The sequence below is a fragment of the Azolla caroliniana genome, unplaced genomic scaffold (genome assembly GCF_043228905.1).
Source record: "Azolla caroliniana isolate FFs.n. ecotype wild unplaced genomic scaffold, voAzoCaro1.0.p SCAF_21, whole genome shotgun sequence".
Taxonomy (NCBI): Eukaryota; Viridiplantae; Streptophyta; class Polypodiopsida; order Salviniales; family Salviniaceae; genus Azolla; species Azolla caroliniana.
In genome coordinates, this window is record NW_028230456.1 from 4,406,836 (window position 1) to 4,427,157 (window position 20,322).

Here is a 20,322-nt window from a genome sequence, read left to right on the forward strand (position 1 = left end):
CTCTTCCTCAAACCTTGCAATTTGACTTTAGTGTCCATGACCAAAGCAAACACGTGGATGTTAATTTGTGTCTTTGGTTGACTTAGCCAAATAACCTACTGGCCCTAAAGTCTTTTGAACATAAGTTGAAGAAGCCCAAAAGAAATATAATAATTGCTCATGTCAAACTTAGGTAGTCACATAGTCACACATCTTCAAAGATGCGAAGCCAACAATTTCACAAACTAGAAAGGTGATACAACACAGCTTCCCCTCAAAAGGTCAAAATTTGCATTCAATGCTATTTTAGGAGATTTATAAGGTATCATCAATTTTGTACACTACAAAAAAGGCAGCATTCAACTCCTGTAGCAGCTTGATAATCATATCATGATTGGAGTTATTAATGCAAATGAATAAATAGCCAATGTGAAGGGATTGTTTTTGTGTGAAAACCTTGCCCATAATACATGTATCTATGAGAATGTCTTTTATTTTAAATTTTGATTAGCAAAGCATGGTGGGAAACATCAATTTGAGGTAAAAATCCATAAAAAAAGGTACAAACTTTGTAGGCTACTTCCCAAATACTAACTGATTTTCATCCACCCAATTGTCTAAAGTTCAAAGTATGTAACCACATGGAACAAAAAGGGCATTGTGCACAATTGATTAGAAAATGGGCTAACCATTTGAAAGGATTTCCCAAAGAGAGTGTTTGATAAATTGAGTTGAAGATTGCCTTTCAATTTACAAATTGAAGTTCTTGTTGGTGGATAGGTTCATCGCAAGTAAATCATTGTTTAGGAGCCTCCATGATATCCAACACAAATACAACTATTGTGAATAGCATTCATAAAACCATCATACTAGTCTATGAGAAGTATTTCCCAAAGAGAGTGTTTGATAAATTGAGTTGAAGATTGCCTTTCAATTTACAAATTGAAGTTCTTGTTGGTGGATAGGTTCATCGCAAGTAAATCATTGTTTAGGAGCCTCCATGATATCCGACACAAATACAACTATTGTGAATAGCATTCATAAAACCATCATACTAGTCTATGAGAAGTAGTGGAGCTATCCTCCCAGCTATGGAGGTTCTTATGGAAATAAAAACCACATTCAATTGAATTACTTTTGCACATTTAATGTGAAATCATTACCCAATTCAAACGAAGCGTCAAAATTCTCTCCAATTTTCCTAGTTTTACAACCTCCATGCCATCTGAAGACAACATCAAGAACAATGCATGTGGCTTGACACGACCAGGAAGCATCTAAAATTAAGTGATATTGCATGTTATTTGCTTCATTGATTCTTGAATTACCATATAGAATTACATTATCACCATGGTCGTGCCCATGAAGGTCTATGATATGCATCCACAAGCTACTTAAGAGTAGCTTTAATCGTTTAGTTATTGCTGATTTCTCAAGCTACTTTTTTTGCTCATAAGATGCATTTGCAGGAAAAGTAACCATCGCACTTGATCTTGACTAATAATGGTCCATTCCAAAGTGATGTGGCCACATGATAAACACGATAATAAAATTATACTCTTGTTTTTAATCATATATATGGATATTTAAAGCAGCTTCTTGAATAGTTTCTAAGCTTGCGAGTCTGGTTTGATAATTACGGTATTCTACCCTCAAGATCCTCCTCATAGGTCCTCAATATGGGACAATAGTAAAGCTGACACAATACATATACCATTTTAACATGTAATTGACTTATCCATAATATCTTAATAGTTAGCAACCTGGCATTGAAAACTGATTTCTGAGTCGATGCTCACAAAACAATGTACACAACAAAACATGAATGGCATAAGCATCGTTAGATTCACATAACTTGAGCCAGAATAAGCCACTTGCCAAACCAAGGAGTTACTGTCTTGTTTAGCACAATGATGATTTTTTAATTACCGAGGAAACGGGATTATTTGTATTGTGACACAAGAGTAGGAGGTAAAAGCTCATCATCCAGCTGCAGAAAAAGAAAGAAAGATTATGATAAGTGCATCCCTTCATGTGTAAAAACATTGGTCTAAGTCTGTTTTCCACACTATGAAGAATGTAAAACATGTACAAACATTCTTGGGAGTAACACACTTCACAGACAATAATTTCAGCATAAAGATAGCATATGCAATCTTTCAAGAGTTCAACTCTATTACTTGACCACAAATTTGCTTCTTTCGGCATGGTTGATTGAAGAAAAGCATATTCAAAATTTACGTAACTGGAACACAAAACCTCAGGGCAAATGTTAAAAAGTGCTAGGATGGAGCAGGAATGCCCCTTCTTACAAACTGTGAGAAAATTGGAAACATAAAATTGCAAGAAAACTAAACTAAAAAGAAGTAAACTTTTTTATTAGAAAAATGGAAAACCTTGGTTTCCTGATTCCCATATATATCATTTTTCTGTTTCCCACACCATTTTTAAGAAGGTGAACAAACTGAATCACCAACTGATAGGATAACTGTGGCAGAACAATGGATGAAGATCACATGGATATAAAAATGTCCTCAACTGGCATATTTTAGGGAGTCATGGGACACCCAGGGGTATTAGAGATGTGGAAGGACCAATGCAACAACGGACAAAATGCAAATTGCACACGAAACAAAAGAATCATCAGTCTGTTTCCCAGATAAATGGATTTATATAGCAAAGTAAAGAGCAAGGCATTGCGACCTCACAGGTGAGAGAACATAAGGGCATTATGTTGAATGCCCAAGAGTGGTATCACATGATCATAAAATAATGAGGCCTAGGTCCCTATTTATAGGATTACCTAGCATGCACCATGCGTTCACACACTGCTAGTGCCCATTTGCATGTCTAGGAATGTAACATTATGTCTTCCCATTTGACACAACTAAATGTGTCGTTGAAACTAAACTTTTGAAAAACGGCGGAACACATACATAGCTTCACAATTACACACAATAATGATATGTCAACGTCAAATTTCCTCAAAGCTTGGACCCCCACAACACTTTTTTTAATTCATTAAAGATGATTCCAAGTGTTCTAGACAAATATACACCACGAATACAACCACATGAATTATTTGCACACTTTGCAGCATAACTCCCACATGCACATTCTCCAATGCAGAAGTATGTGAAGCAATCCAAATGTGTCCAGTGGCTTTACAGACCCCCACGTGAAATGAGATTTGTTGGTTTAGGTAGGTGTGGTGAAATGAGATGATGTGAGTTCAGTCTTAGAATATAGAAAGGAAACCAACAAATAGAGAAAATCTGTACATTTCTCAAAAATGGTTTCTTATACAAACTCTTATTGGCAAGCCCCTTTACATGAATAATGTACTATTCACTTATCCCATGTGATAAAAATAAATGGAATCAAACGTGAGTGTAGGGCATGTTTACCTTGATTGTGGGCAATTTATTTCACAGCTTAGAATTCCTAGAATGTAAAGAATATGCTCATTAGAGATGTTAACGATCATTTTACAACTTGACGCTAGGAACTATTTCACATGGAACAGATTAAACATTATGCATTGAGGCCATAATAAAGTTTTATATAACAGTCAAGACACACATTGAAGCTTCTCCCATCGACTGATGTCAAGATGATACTGTAAGCCCAACTGCTGAACATTATGTGCCTATCTATTGAAAGCAAAAATAGTTGTCTCTAGGTCATTCTAGTATGGTTTACTGGCCCATGGTGATAGTTGTAATCCATGTTGAAAGTTTGTCCAAAGCCATGTAAATAATGCATCTCTGGTCATGTTAGAGCAATACAAACGATCTAAGAAAGAGGACCAAAGTGGAACTAAGGAAGGATGTGGTAAGGCCATCCGAAGTTGTGGAATAGAACAGAGGTTTTTGAAAGTTTTTTGAATTCAAATGGCTACAGCAAATTGAAAAACCTTGCAATCAAATATACATGAATGGCTAATGCATAATCTCCTGGGAAGTGGATCCCCCAGCATACTACTGATTTTAAAGCATACATACAAACATAAAATTTAGTCATAGAACCTGCAGCAAATGTAGCATTTCAGACAAGGTCAACATGCCATGACATATCAATCTAATAGTCGAATACTTGAAACTCACCATGTGAACTCCAAGCTCATTTTCATCCCCTTTCAGTATCCAGCCAGAGTCCTCTATGATGCAACATATCTTATCAAATGCCTTCTTGTAGCCACCTTTCAAGTTTTTAACTTCAGGTGAGATCTGAACCAGAAGACCTATAAATTATAACTCCACCTATGTAATAAGAACACCATATCTCTACATGAATATTATCAAATTATTTCAACTGTCTAACCCCTAAATGGTACATATAACATGAGAATAACAATAATGAAATTGAGATTACCCTATAAACCCTAGCCACCTTTCAAGTTTTTAACTTCAGGTGAGATCTGAACCAGAAGACCTATAAATTATAACTCCACCTATGTAATAAGAACACCATATCTCTACATGAATATTATCAAATTATTTCAACTGTCTAACCCCTAAATGGTACATATAACATGAGAATAACAATAATGAAATTGAGATTACCCTATGATCCAGCATGTCTCTGATGGTAAGAACAAAACGAAGAGCATCTTCTTCTCTTTCTCTCCTAAAATACATTTCGAGCTCATAAACAGTATCTAGTACATTTTCCATGTGCTTCATGTCATCAGACAGCATTGCCTTCACTGCATCCGTGGAAAGCTGCATACCATTTCTGTCAGTTACAAAATGCATATATATACATGTATGATGCATGCCCTGATTATGTACTGGAATTTTCAGTGCAGAAAGTTATTCCTTTCTCTATGAGGAGAAAATCTTATTTCTGGGCTAAATTTCCTTGAATTGTGTGAAGAAATTTATTTTTTATCTGTGAAGAGAACCCCATTTCCTGAGCTGAAAGGCTTTGTTACTCCGTAGGCGATGTCTTATTTCCGTATAGAAAGTCCCTTATTTTGTTCTGAAATCCTTACTTCTGGCCCACGAATGAATGCTTTATTTCTGTGAGAAAAAGGCATTACTCTCTTTGAAGAAATTGCCTCATTTCGGTAGCCTAAGGCTCACCTTTCTGTGAATAAAAATGTCTTCTCTTGGAGAGAAAATCATAAATTTGTTAGTTAGGAAATGCCTGGTTGCGGTTAAGGAAAGGTCATATTTGTGGGCGGAAAGTGCCGTGTCTATCATATATCAAGAGAAGTGCCCTACCTCTGAGTGGAAAGAAACCATTATCCCCATGCTTTACACGTTCCATGCACTTTCTGTGAAGTAAGAGACAAAGAAGATGCGAGGGAATAGAGTCTGACCTGATTGATGCTTTCTCTGAATGCTTGATCCAAGGATTCATCGTACTGAGTCTGAGAAGGGTCTGTGGAGGGAGAAGAGATGGTTTGCTTTCTTTTGGCATGGGGGGCGTAGATCTGGCCATGGATTCTGTGCAGGAACGAAGCTTGAGAAGAAGAAGAAGAAGAAGAAGAAGAGCAGAAAGACGAGGAGAAGGCGCAGGAGGAGGAAAGAAACGGAAGCGATAACGGAAACGGGGAAACGGTGGAAGCAGAAACGGCTTTCATGTTGAGAGCTAAGCCGTTTCTTGACAGACCTCCTTCTCTGATTTTGGAAGAAGTTTTTTTTTTTTGGTTTGTTTTTGTTTTGCTTGCTAATCAGAAAAAGAGAGTTAATGAGGATAAGAATTTCTTCCCAGAAGTTTAATCGTGAAGGGATTTGATGGATCCGAGGCGTTTTTGTTAAGATTGTGATTCGATCGGACTTGTTATTCTTCTTGTCAATTGGATGGATGGATGGATGGATCCATAGTGTTTGTTAAGATTGCGATTCGATTCGATCTGTTATCTTGTTATCCTTCTGTTATTTGATTGGATCCTTCTTGTCCGCATCGATTGATCCATGGTGCCCGTTAAGATTGCAATTCGATTGGAACCAATCGAATAACAGAAGGATAACGGATCCAATCGATTGGCACGACCCAAACTTGATGCGAAATGGAAGGGGGACGAGCCTTGCAGATGTAGAATATGGTGGTATGACTCAGTAAACCCATAATGGTTGCATCGCCTTCCTTCTTCCTAAAGATTGTACGGTCACTAAAGCGAATACACGAACCATTCTGAAGCCAAGTGAGGAAAGCATGGTCCAGAGTCTCAACATCATAATGAAATAGAGAGCAGACAAGTGATGTCCTAACCACCATTCCCAATGTGGAATAGCGATGGTGGAAAGCAATTGGCAAAGACTCTTAGTAGTTCTTACCATACTAAATGTGACTCAAGGCAAGCCCATAGACAATGTTTCTGTGATTCTTCTTACAATTATGATTATCCTTTTTAAATGGATAAATGAATGTGATGATGGACATTATGATTACCCTTTTGATGGCGTCGGGTGTCAAAAGGAAAGGTAGAGCATGCAAGTAAACAAAAACGTAATACATGCAAAAATAAAAAAACAACCACTTTTTTTATTTGAGAGAGAGACCCTCCAATCCTATAAAAAGAGGGAGAGGGCTCATTGTTTTAATGGGTGGTTACAGATAAGGCAGAAACGTTGCCAAATTTAATGGGTGTGCAAGAACAATGACAACAAAAGGTGACGTGGTCGTTAACAATCGACAATGGTTCGGTTTGACCAAACCGAACCAAACCGCAAAACCGCGGGTTAACGACTTAATGGTTTCAACAGTTTGGTTCGGTTTCAACAGTAAAAAACCGTGTTTTAAACGGTTCAACGGTATTATATTTTATATTTTTATTTTTTAAAAATTATAAAAAAAATCTAAAAATTAAAAAAAATGTTTTTAAACAATCTTTTCATTTTTAGAGCTTATTCTCACATTTTAAGAACATCTTAAAAAAATTTAAAATTTTTTAAAATGAAATACTATAAAATTTAAAATTTGACCTATGTTGAAAACCGAAACCGAACCACGAAACCACAGTTTTTACGGGTTTATGGTTTGAAAAATGTTTAACGGTTTCGTGGTTCGGTTCAAGTTTCAAAAATTTTAAACGATTCAGTTTGGACCCTCTTGAGCTGAACCGAATTGTTGCTGATTGTTAGTGGCCGTCGTTCGTTGAGACATCAAGCTAAAACTCGAGGATATCCCCCTAAAGCTCTATTCGTGATCTTATCCTCTCCGTTTACCTTTATCTTCTTCCTATCCTTCTTCTATCTCTTGTTCTCACCATGTAACAGAGATGAGAATTATCTCGTCAGACATTCACTCTCTTAAACTTATTATTGCTTACAAAATTTTAATATAGTACTTGTTTCATTATTTTCTGCAAATCCTTGTTCAAATATTTGGCATGAAGACTTCACCACAAGGATCGCCTTGGAATTTTTGGCTTGGAATTCCGAGCTTGGGACACAAAGTTACACAAAATTTGGCACAAAGCAGTGTAAAACAAGTCATATCAGAATTGTCTCACGGGCAAATTCATCATGTCAATACGAAGCCTTCTTCACGAGGATCATGTCAGATTTTTTGAATTTTAATTCTAACCTTTGAACGTGTAGTAGAATCCTTTCGTAAATTTTTCGGCGATGGGAATTGAAAGCAATGTCCAGTCCACCAAATTGCACCTGATGGGAAGGGCGGGAAGCAATTTCCATAATTTAACCCCCTCTCCATGAGGCAGGGGTATTCTTGTTATTAAAGTAAACCCATTTTCATTTCCCCCCTCGAGGGTTAAGAAAAAAGGAAATAAATAAATAAAATTCAGCCATCGTCTTCTCTGCCGCCCTCCACTATCCTCGTTGTTGCTAGCTTTCATCATCTCCATCTCTCACCGCCGCGGTCGATGACCTTCCACGATCGTTGTTGCATTGAGTTAAAATAATAATAAAATTAAAATAAAAGTATAAATATAATAAATAAATTAAGTAATAGAAAAACAATAACAAGTTTGGTCATATGCAATCAGAATGCCCAACACTAACTATTCAGCCACTTGAAACCGCAATGTTGAAACCTACATCACTAAAAGAAAATAGTGAGGTTTCTTCTTCAAAGGCAACAAACCAATCTATGATGCAACCCATCCCGAAACTAAGAGTATAAGACAAAGGGAAAAGTATAGTCCCGCAGACAATTGGTAATGTGCAATCAAACATGCACGATTTGAGACAAGCCTTTGATGTGGACAAAGAGAACACTGAAGGATGGCAAATATCTAATAAATCCTTTAGAAGCAAGACACGTGTGGTGGTGAGGAACTACACTCACGCACTTGAGAATCAAGGTTCATCTTAACAGGTTAATGCTTCAATGTTCTCTTCAATCTCAGAAGCCTGGAAAAGGGTGAGTAGAGGTTCATATGTGGACATTTACAAAGATGGATCAAATTCAGATATTAGTCTTCAAGCAAATGACGGTGATACTAATATGCAATTAGATTAGTATTTTGCTTTGTTTTATATCTTCAACCATATTAATCATGCATAAACAAGTCAAATGTGTCTCCTTCAATATACAGGGTCTTTGTAACCCTAGTAAATGGAAACTATTTTGGAACTATATTACCTCTTCTCAAGTAGATGTAGTTTGTGTTCAAGAACATAAACAAGTTGAATTCAATGGTCAAGATGGTTCATTTGGAGGTTTTGACATCTTCTATGTAGGTCAAGGTACAACATCTAGAGTGCTTATGATCATAAAACATGAGCTAAATCCTACGGTTGCCTATAATGATCAACGTGGGAGGTGGATGGTTGTGCAATGCATGATAAATGGTGAGACATATGATTTTGTTGGAATATATGCCCCGAAAGCCTCAAGGGACAGAGCTTTACTTTGGCAAGACATTTGTGCTTATCCATGGCCACGAAATACATTTATATGTGGAGATTTCAACAACTGTCCAAATGCAGGTGATAACACTAGTGAGCACTCACATATGTTGAGAGAGGAACAAGGTCAGTGGTATAATATGCAAAACCCATTGGATTGGGTTGATTTATGGCAAATGACACACCCACATGTTCCTGGTTTTACCTTTCATCACACCACCCACTCTGCATACTATGCAAGGCTTGATAGATGGTATTTGTTGCATGCTAGTTAGTATGAAAATTTCATATGTACAATGCATATAGATCATGCTTTGCAGTTGTCAAATCATGATCCTATCTGGCTAGACCTTCAATTTGGGAATCATTCCTATGAAGTGCATCTCCAAAGGAAGAGACTTATGCTCATTAACAACAGCTACCTCAAGCATGAAGTCTTCAAGAGGATGGTCCATGACATAATACATCCTCTTTATGTAGAAGTCAACATAGATGTTGATATAGCGTGGGTACATTTTGTACATAGATTACAAACAATAATACAAGAGTATGGGAAGTGGTATGTCTCAAGACAGAGAGATTACACTCAACAAGCCAAATTTACTTGTCAAGCCCTAACGGAGTTAGCACATAGAAGATCTTTGACTTTACATGAAGAGGATGCATTGTGTATGGCCAAACACACATTGATGCTACATGACAAAAATAAATTGGAAAAATGGCAAGTTAGGTCAAGACAGTTTCCATTGAAAGACAAAGGATGCTCTTCTAAATCCTTCTTCAAAAGGTTGCATCTAATACGCCAAAAGGAATCCATTAAATTCATCAAAACTGGTGATGGTTTGTGGACTACAAACCAACTTGAACTAGCTAAGGAATGTGTAACTCACTTCTCTCACTCTTTGAGAACAATGTAGTTGTTACAGATGCACTTAAACAAGCCAAAGATACATTCTTGTCACTAGTTCGACCAACTATTTGTGTTGATAAAGCTATTGCAACATTCACAATGGAGGAGCTTTTGGAGGCTCGAAAGGGCCTCGAGAAAGGCAAAGCACCTGGTTGGGATGGTATTACGTTAGAGTTCATTGCAGAATTTTGGGATGTCCTTAAGGATTTAATCCTATCTATGGCAAATAATGCTTGGCAACAATGGGATATGCCGATCTCATGGAAAGAAGGTTTGGTCAAATTAATACCCAAAAAAAACTGTGTCAATCTTTTTTAGTTTGGCGACCAATCACTTTCATGCCAGTGATCTATTAACTTATTGCAAAGATAATTGCTAATCGTATTAAGGGCACTTTCTTGGGAGGCATCCACATAAACCAGTACGGGTTCATTCCTCGATGGCAAATTACAGATAATATTGCTAATGCCTATATTGAAATGGAGTATGCCAAATACACCAAACAAGATGTATTGCTCATACAAATTGACATTGAAAAGGCCTTTGACACCATCCAATGGGATTTTGTGGCAACCACAATGGTCAAACTAGGATTTGGTCCGAAAATGTCTCAAGTAATCTATTGGCTTTATGGGTCTACCACATCTTCATGCATTATTGAGGGTGAATTGACAGATTCATGGAGCTTAGCCAAATCAGTATGACAAGGTTGTCCTTTAAGTGCATTGTTGTATGCAATTGCAACTCATCCACTACTATTGTACATGGATCATCAAGTATTAATTGGTCAACTTCACGGTTTGCAAATGAAAGACGAACATGATTTCGTCAGGCATATGGAGATGATACATCATTCCTATCACAAAACAATCCAAATGATATAAGGGTGATTATGATTGCCCTCAAATTGTATGGATTAGCTATTGGATTGCATGTTAACTTCAACAAGTCCAAACTTCTACCCTTGACACCATATAGTTGGCATCAACTTTTGTGGCCAGGTCAAGTTGTTAGCCCAAATGAAATGGTTAGACATCTTAGCTATCCATTGGGATGGAATGCAACAAGGAAAAGAAAGGTTGAATGGGTTCTGCAAAAAGTGAGACAAAAGCTAAGCTATTGGAAGATTGCAACATAGCCGCTCCATGTCATATTGCGGATACTACAATCTATATTCATGGCTTACATGCAGTAATTACTTATTTATGATTGATTGTCCGAAACACATGATACAAAAGATTAACTCAGAAATTATAAGCAGCTTTTGGTGCTCTAAGCAGTCGCATAGAGGTATACGGCTCCTATCACTAGAGAAGATATGATTGTCCGAAACACATGATACAAAAGATTAACTCAGAAATTATAAGCAGCTTTTGGTGCTCTAAGCAGTCGCATAGAGGTATACGGCTCCTATCACTAGAGAAGATATGCACTCCACGATTGAGTGGAGGGCTAAATATTCTTAATTTGCATTTGCATATGTTGGCTAGAAAAGCTACTGTATTGCCAAAATCTGCTGAACAAACATTGCCTTGGGCAAGAATGCTATCTGATATGTTTGATCATTTGAAAACCAAGTCATTTAGCTCATGGGATACTAATCATTGGGATGTAGTGTTTGGAAAGCTTGATGGGCACATCAAAGGATGTCTGTTTAGCCCAAAGCTTCTAAAGCACTAGAAGGAAGTATTGCACCACATAAAATGGAGTAGTAGGAATTCAGAATCAAGGAACTCTTTACGCCTTGAAAGCTTACCCTGGAGTGCTATATTCCCACAGTCACTAGCTAAACCCTAAACCCTAAACCAAGGTCACTTATTGCACTTCAATGACATGACAAGTCGTTATAGTCTTGGGCCACATCATCGTGTTATTTGGAATCAAGTCACAGAGTTGGTACTTTCCTTAGTACTTGTGCCACCTCTTGATGGAGATCGCAAGATTCAGGATTCGATGTTACAAAAAGGGAACATTGTTATTCCAATGCATAACATTTGTAACAACACATTCAGTGTATATGTTGTTGCAACTTGTCCCATGGTTTCACGAACATGCAAATGCATTATGGAACCTACACAAAACGTAGTCCTGGTGGAAAAACAGGCTTACAAGCTTATGGAGCTCTGGTCTTCCACTTCAACAATGGGTATTCCTATGGAGATGCCTATTGGGTGTGCTCCCGACTGGGTCGAATCTTCAAACGAGATCAATAGCCTCACCGCATTGTGCAAGATGTGGTGAACGATTGGAAACGGTCCCACACTTATTATGGACTTGCTACTACAACATTTGTGTTGAGAAACAAGCTCAACTTGGTCTAGTGTGTGAACTCACCTTGAGAGTGAATAGACACTCCAACGGTCAAGAGTCACCATTAAGTCACCTCTTTGTATTCTAGCATTTAGTACGAGTCATAGAATCATATTCTATGACACATAACTTATGAGCTTTCACATTCCCCATGCTCCATGAGCCTTGTAGTTAATGAAGAGAGAGGGTGACTATATAAAGCACCCTCCTCCCACCTTGTATTGTGTTAAGTCTTTCTCCTTTGTTAATACAATCTATCTTGCGTATACTGTGTGTCTTACTCCTTGTCTCACTCACTCACTCACTCTCTCTCTCTCTCTCATACACACACATAGTTCACACCTATTCCGCTTCACAAGAATCCATATCTGATTCTTTACATGGTATCAGAGCGATTTGGTAGCTCGATCTAGCCCATTCGCCTCATCGTGATTGTGTGTTGTGCTCCACACCGACGACCAAGAACCGGCTCATCGCTATCGTAGCTTCGCTACATAGCTCGCATTCGAAGAGAGAAGAAGAAGAAGAAGAATCGACATAATGAATACTCAAATGGGGAACGCTCTCCCTACCGAGAAGTTGGATCAAAACAACTTCGCATCTTGGGAGTACAAGATGCACCAATACCTTGTCGGACAAGGCTATTGGAGCTACATCAAAGGAGCGCATGAAGACCGACCCGCCGAAGCGGCTCTCGGATACGCGACATGGGAGCAAGCTGCAAGCCGCGTGATGTACTGCTTGGCGACATGTGTTCATGATCACATGCTCGGCTACATTCGCAAAGCCAAGACGCCGAAGGAAGCGTGGGAAAATCTACAAAAGATTTTTGTCGCCAACACGACCGCGAGGAAGCTTCAACTCCGCCAAGAGTTGAACAACATTCAACAAAGGGACCTGTCCATCACGACATACACCTTAAAGATCAAGGAGCTTTGCGACTCGCTCGGCTCAATAAGCATAAGTATAGATGATGATGAGATGGTGCAAATATGCCTCGGCGGCCTCGCACCACGGTTCGGCGCGATGCGAACCGCCGTTCTAGCACGGGAGAAATCTCCCTCCTTCTTCGAGCTCCAATCAATGCTATTGGTCGAAGAAAACCACGTGCGTACAAGGAGCAATGAGTCGGAAGGCCACATGCTCTACGCGCACTCGAACGGAGGAAGAGGACGCGGACGAGCGAGAGGCCGATTCGGACAAGGACAAGGCGGACGAGGTTCGATCTACGACAACAACTCCCAATTTCGGCCGCAAAACGGAGGCCAACGAGGAACCTTCGCAAGGGGGAGCTTTCACTCCGGCCCAAGCCGTCAAAACGCAACCCAATGCGGATATTGCGGAATGTATGGGCACAACTCCGACTACGAAGATCGTGGTGGAATATACGCACACAACTCCGACCATGGCGGATTAATCATGATGAAACATAGAGCAAACTCTATGTCGGCCTCTACCTCAACTAATGCCTCAAGTTTGGAAGATGTATGGTTCGTCGATTCCGGTGCCTCGAACCATATGACATCGCATCAAGAATGGTTCCTAGAACTTCGAGAGCCGGACCGACCCGGCTATGTCGAAACCGGAGACGACACTACGCACCCGATTCAGCACATCGACAATGTTCCGTTCGGAAAAGAAGGTAAGCAAAATTACATTAAAAATGTCTTGCATGTACCGACCATTACGAAGAATTTGGTCTCCGTAGGCCAAATTGTAGAGCAAGGGGGGATGCAAGTTCGATTTAATCAAGGCGATTGCCTCATCGAAAAAGAGGGCCGACTCATCGCACGCAGACGAAGAGAGGGCGGAATTTTCATTCTCGACTCACACGAGATGAAATTAGCCATGTTCGCAAAGGGCATGAAAGCCGACTCCGACATAGAGCTATGGCACAAGAGAATTGGCCACATTAATCTCAACAAACTCAAAGCAATGAAATGGAAAGGAATCGTCATTGGACTCCCGACATTCAAAGAGAAGGAGATTGAAGGTGTATGCGAAGCGTGCCAATTTGACAAGCAACACCGACACCCATTCCCGAAAGAGCGGAATGTGAACAAAGGTCTACTCGACGTAGTCCATTCCGACGTATGGGGAACGGCGCAGACGACTACATTCGGTGGATGCCGATATTACGTGCTCTTCATCGACGACTTCTCCAGGCACACTTGGATCTATCCGATGTGGCAAAAGAGCGAAGTGTTCGAACACTTCCAAAATTTCAAGAATGAAGTTGAGAAAGCCACGGGCCAACATGTACGATGTCTCCGATCGGATGGCGGCAAGGAGTACTTCTCGGACGATTTCACGGCATATCTCTGAAAGGAAGGAATTCTGCGAGAATTCACTTGTCGACACACTCCGCAACAAAATGGAGTAGCCGATCGCAAAAATCGGCACATCCTCGAAGTAGCGCGGGCCATGATGAACGAGAAGCATATGCCCAAGTCATATTGGGCCGAAGCTGCAAATACGACCGTCTACCTAATGAACCGGTGCACAACATCCGGCATGCACGAGGTCACTCCTCACGAAAAATACTTCGGAAAGAAGCCGGACTTATCGCACACCCGGATATTCAGCGCGATAGCGTACGTGCACATCCCCGACGAGAAGCGTCAAAAGCTTGACCCAAAGTTGGAGAAATGTATCCTCGTAGGATACTCATTGGAGCAAAAGGGGTACAAGTGCTACAACCCTTCAACTCGAAAATCTCGAGTAAGTCGAGACGTCGTTTTTGACGAGTCCTCATCCTGGTACGCACTAGAGACGACTCCGACTCCGACTCCGCTCGACCCGGAATTCGCCAAACAAGAGATAGAGGATGAAGATCGCCTTACGCGCATGATCGAAGAAAGTCCGATCACGACCCGACTGAGCGGACCACAAGAGCCCTTGAGCGATCATAGCACATCACGGCCTTGCCCGAAGATGGACAAAGGCAAGGCAAAAATGTCGGAATACGAAGACGGTCGCTTTAACGACGATGAGTCGACTCACTCACTCGACAGTGAGTTCGGCGGTTTCGAGGGACCAATCGGAGCTAAGAAAGCCCTCATCTCTGCAAATGAAAAGCTCCGTCGCTCCACCCGTGAAAAGAATCCGGTTAACCGATTCAGCTACAATGACTACATGGCATATCATTATGCCTTTATGATGAAGGTGGCGACAGTACGCGAGCCGGAAACATTCTCCGAAGCAGCCAAGGATCCGCGATGGATCGAAGCCATGAATGAGGAGATGCAGGCACTACGCAAGAACGAGATGTGGGATCTCGTTCCCATCTCACCACACAAAAAGGCGATTGGATGTGCCAGATGGATTTACAAAGTGAAGTACAACGCCGACGGCTCCGTCAACCGCTACAAAGCGCGACTCGTAGCGAAAGGCTACGCCCAAACGCACGGAGTTGACTGCAAGGAGACCTTTGCCCCGGTGGCAAAGATGACAATGGTGCGGACCGTAATTTCGCTTGTCGCGGCGAAAGGGTGGCACCTCCATCAAATGGACGTCAAGAATGCCGTTCTACAAGGCGAATTAGAAGAGGAGGTGTACATGATACAACCACCCGGTTTCGAATCACACATTCATCCGAAAGCTGTGTGCCAACTCAAGAAGCCACTCTACGGCCTCAAGCAAGCACCGCGTGCTTGGCATTCGAAGATAACACAGTATCTTCATCAAATCGGCTTCCGTATGTCAAAGTCGAACAACTCCCTCTACATGCGAAGCGATTCTACAAGTCCGATCATCATCATTTTATATGTGGATGACCTAGTCATTGGAGGTGAGCATCTCGTCGAAATCAATAAGGTCAAATCCCTCCTTTCCGACAAGTTCGAGATGACAGACATGAAGGAGCTCCACTACTTCCTCGGCATCGAGGTAATTCGGACTCCGGCCGGAATCATGATCTTTCAATGGCACTACATCCTCAACTTGTTATACAAGTTCGGTATGGCTGAGTGCAAATCCACAGCAACTCCGCTCGATCGCAATCTCAAACTAGATGCGAACTCCGGCACCAAAGCGTGTGAGCCGACTCAGTATCGGCAACTCAACGAGAGTCTTATCTACCTCACGATCACACGACCCGATCTTAGTTATCCGGTCGGTCTCCTTAGCCAATTCATGCAAACACTGTGTGATACTCACTTGGATTGCGCTAAGCGAGTTCTACGATATGTGAGCGGAACAATGGATAGCGGCATCCTCTACAAGACCGCGATGCCAATACGCCTCGAGGGGTACACAGACGCCGATTGGGCCGGCTACAAAGCCGATAGGAGATCAGCCTCCAGATTTGTTTTCTCCCTCGGCAGTGGAGCAATATCTTGGAGTAGCAAGAAGCAGCCTACCTTCGCTCTTTCGAGTATGGAGGCGGAATATAGGGGCACAGTCGTAGCTGCGTGTGAAGCCGTATGGCTCAAGAGGATTTGAAGGATCTGGGCGTACCCATCAAGGATCCAACTTCCCTTTATTGCGACAACATGAGCAGTATCTATCTGGCTCGGAACCCGGTGTTCCATGCACGGACAAAGCACATCGAAGTGCACTATCACTTCATCCGAGAGCGCGTTCTAGCTGGCGATGTCGACCTATAACACATTAGCACAAATCTTCAAACGACTGACATCTCACTAAAGCCTTAGGAGCCGACAAGCTGTGGCAATTCATGACCGATCTCGGATTGATGATCCCTGACCTGCCAAGCTTGAGGGGGAGTACTGAAGACATTACGCAATAACGCGTGGATTCTGCAAGCCGTGCACACTATGCAAGAATGCATGGATTACGCAACCACGCAACAAAGCCGCGAAGAGCCGATCTACCACGCAAAGCCGCAAAGAAAGACGCAAGCCGAAGCACAGACTTCGCAACTACGCACAACGCAAGCTGGAGCACGGATTCCGCAACTCCGCATAAAGCGAGTCGACACAGACTCCGGAACGCGAGTCGAAGCGGATTTCGGATACCGTCTGAAACCGACCCGACGAGCTTGAGGGGCATGTTGAGAATCAAGCTCAACTTGGTCTAGTGTGTGAACTCACCTTGAGAGTGAATAGACACTCCAACGGTCAAGAGTCACCATTAAGTCACCTCTTTGTATTCTAGCATTTAGTATGAGTCATAGAATCATATTCAGATATGACACATGACTTATGAGCTTTCACATTCCCCATGCTCCATGAGCCTTGTAGTTAATGAAGAGAGAGGGGGACTATATAAAGCACCCTCCTCCCACCTTGTATTGTGTTAAGTCTTTCTCCTTTGTTAATACAATCTATCTTGCGTATACTGTGTGTCTTACTCTTTGTCTCTCTCACTCACTCTCTCTCTCTCTCTCATACACACACATAGTTCACACCTATTCCGCTTCACAAGAATCCATATCCGATTCTTTACAATTTGTACAAAGACTAAATGCATCTCTTTATCACAGATTTCTTGGCCAAAGGTTTGACAAACACTTTTGGATATTTGGACAAATTCCGTGTGCTCTATCCAACAATGCCTATTTTCTCCAATGGACACGATTTTGGGCACTCTGGACCATTTGGACAACCCGCAAGAATAAGGTCTTTGATGGAAACCTACTGCATGAAGTTAGCTTCTTTAAGCAATCTCTCACGCCATCTCTATTTGATTGTCTGCAACTTAGAGACATCACACTACAAATTTACAATCTTTACTTTGAGTGCTTTTAAGCTCTTTAGTGTCTAATCGACACTTGTATATTTTTCTTTATTCTTTGTGGGTTTTCACCTCACTTTGAGGTTTTCCACTAGTAATAAAAGTGTTTAGGGTTTAGGGATAGAAAAACAAAACAAAACAAAATAACTATATAATAAAAACATTATTATTACTATTGTGATGTACACTCTTAAAGTCTAATTTCCCTCTACCTCTAGCCTCTTGGTAGGCTTGTCTATTTATAATGTTTCCAACCGCTTGTTGGTTCGACCCTCAGTTAGTTACATTGTTTCTTGGTTCTTCTTGGGACCAAACTTTATGGTTTGGTCCCACAGATGACACCTCCCCATTTTAGAAAAATTGCATATTCGGGATTTTTACTTTTTTGCCCAAAGGATTCAAAGTTTATTGTGTGTTGAGGGCTATTGACTATGAAGGGTATGAAGCCACTGTGTAACGACTATGGGGGATGTTGATTGTTGTACCGTGGATGGTGCGACGACCGTGGGCGGTTGTTGGCTACTACAGAGTGGAGAGAGCTTCCGTGCATCGACCGTGGAGTCATCGAGGTGTGGTGATTGGTGCAATGGTCCCGTGATGTCCTCGTTAGTGACGTTGGGGTGGAGGTTCTCAGCCGGGGAAGGTATCGACTTGGCACAAATGGTATGTGTTCGAGCCGATGCACGCTATAATTTTGTATGGACCTAACCATCTATGCAGGAATGATTCATAGACACCCTTTTTCCGAACATGGTAATAGACTCTGACATATTCGCTGATGTTGAGCACAGCCACCATGATGTGGCATCGCTATGGTGTGGGTTGATGTTGACAGTATGTGGATCTAGTGGGAGATGAGGATCTCGGCCATACAATGCCCTGAATGAAATCACCTTGGTGGAATCTTGCACTGAGTTGTTGTATGCGTGCACAACGAACGACAGTACTTGATCCCATGATTGGTGTAAAGGATCAACATAAGTTGTGATTAGATTCTGTTTAATGGTTTTGTTCATTCGCTCTGTGAGACCGTTAGTCCGGGGATGATATGGCAATGCAAACAATTGCTTTATTCCCAAACTCTGTGTGAGAACTTGCATCACTTCACTTCGGAACTATGATCCTTGATCTGAAAGAATTTGGTGAGGGCATCCGTGAGGAAAATCACCCATTGTAGAAGGGCATTGGCTACCGTATTTGTTGTTGCATTAAGTAAAGCAACAACTTCGCACCAACGTGTTAGGTATTCTGTAATTGCCAAAATAGATTTGTTTCCTTGTATTGATGTTGGAAACGGGCCCATGAGGTTCCATCCCACCATCTCAAAAGGTTCCTTGACCTCAATGGGTGTCAAGGCACCGTATGTGGACTGTGGGTTTTTTGCGGCATGACATGTCGGACATGCTTGTAGGAATGTGGAGATAGGCTTTCTCAATTTCGGCAATAATACATAGAATGAATGTGACGGAGGAGCTTATGGAAAGTGAAATGGCCTATCAACTGATGATTATGATATAATTCAAGGTAAGTTGCTCATAATGCTTCTGGTAAATATAGTCATGGAGGGAGGCCCTAACTAACAAAATGGACCATGTTTTCAATTAAAACAAAGTGACGATATACCTATTTGTCATGATCGTTCTGTATTAGTAGGATGAGATCCTTAATCACAGGGTCCTGTTGTTGCATTTGTGCTATTTGTTGTGTTTGAAGTGGGAGGTCGATGGCATCTTGTGCCTATTGTGTGGCGTGGTACTCCGTCCGAGATAAGGCATCAACAACTGTGTTTGATGCTCCTCTGCGATAAATCATTGTAAATCTGTATTCTTGCAAAGTGAGTGCCCATCGTGGCAGTCTTCCCGGTGAGTGAGTTTTCTGTATGAGTGATACCAATGGTTGGTGATCCGTTTCTACTTGGACTAATGTTCCAACAGGTAGGGGTGAAACTTTTGGAATGCCCAAACAATTGCCAAGAACTCTTTTTCTGTTGTAGAGTAGGTCTGTTCTGATTTTGTCAATGCTCTATTGATGTAAGCAATCGGCCGCTAGTCGTCATTGTCATCCTGTTGCAGGAGTACGACACCGTTTCAATAATTGGAAGCATCTGTCTGGAAACGGGAGACTGTGCTAAAGTCTGGGAATGCCAAGGTTCTTGTAGTAGTGATTAATTGTTTGATGTTCTCAAAACTTTGTGCACAATTTTCCGACCAATGATATTTGGACCCTTTTTTCAATAGTAATCTTAAGGGAGCCGTGACTATAGCTAAGTTAGGAATAAACCATAGTGAAAACTTCACGAGGCCGAGGAAGCTTTGTAAGGACTTGATGTTGCTTGGCGTTGGATAGTATACAATGGCTCGTATCTTAGTAGGGTCAAGTTGGATGCCATTTGAAGATATCATGAATCCTAAAAATCGTAATTCTATTGCCCCCCATTTGCACTTCTTAAACTGTGGTTGTGGGTTATATTGTTGTATGCGTAAGAGGACTTCTTGTAGCACTTGAATATGTTGTGACCACTCAACAATGTGGTTCAATATATCGTCGAGATAGACTAGTATGACTCCTTTATGGATTAGGTCCTGAAAAATGGTGTTAATT

At 41.1% G+C, this 20,322-nt stretch overlaps 1 protein-coding gene across 1 annotated transcript; it reads right to left on the reverse strand.

The window, feature by feature from the left end:
* Window positions 1-1,748: 1,748 nt before the first annotated feature.
* On the reverse strand, window positions 1,749-5,584 carry LOC147850441 (uncharacterized). Its single transcript, XM_087336260.1, has 4 exons — window positions 5,306-5,584; window positions 4,545-4,703; window positions 4,086-4,208; window positions 1,749-1,969 (listed from the first exon to the last, which is right to left on the reverse strand). The coding sequence occupies exons 1-4, from the start codon at window positions 5,567-5,569 to the stop codon at window positions 1,922-1,924; spliced, it is 594 nt and encodes a 197-aa protein (XP_087192386.1). The 5' UTR covers window positions 5,570-5,584; the 3' UTR covers window positions 1,749-1,921.
* Between the last annotated feature and the right edge of the window lie 14,738 nt (window positions 5,585-20,322).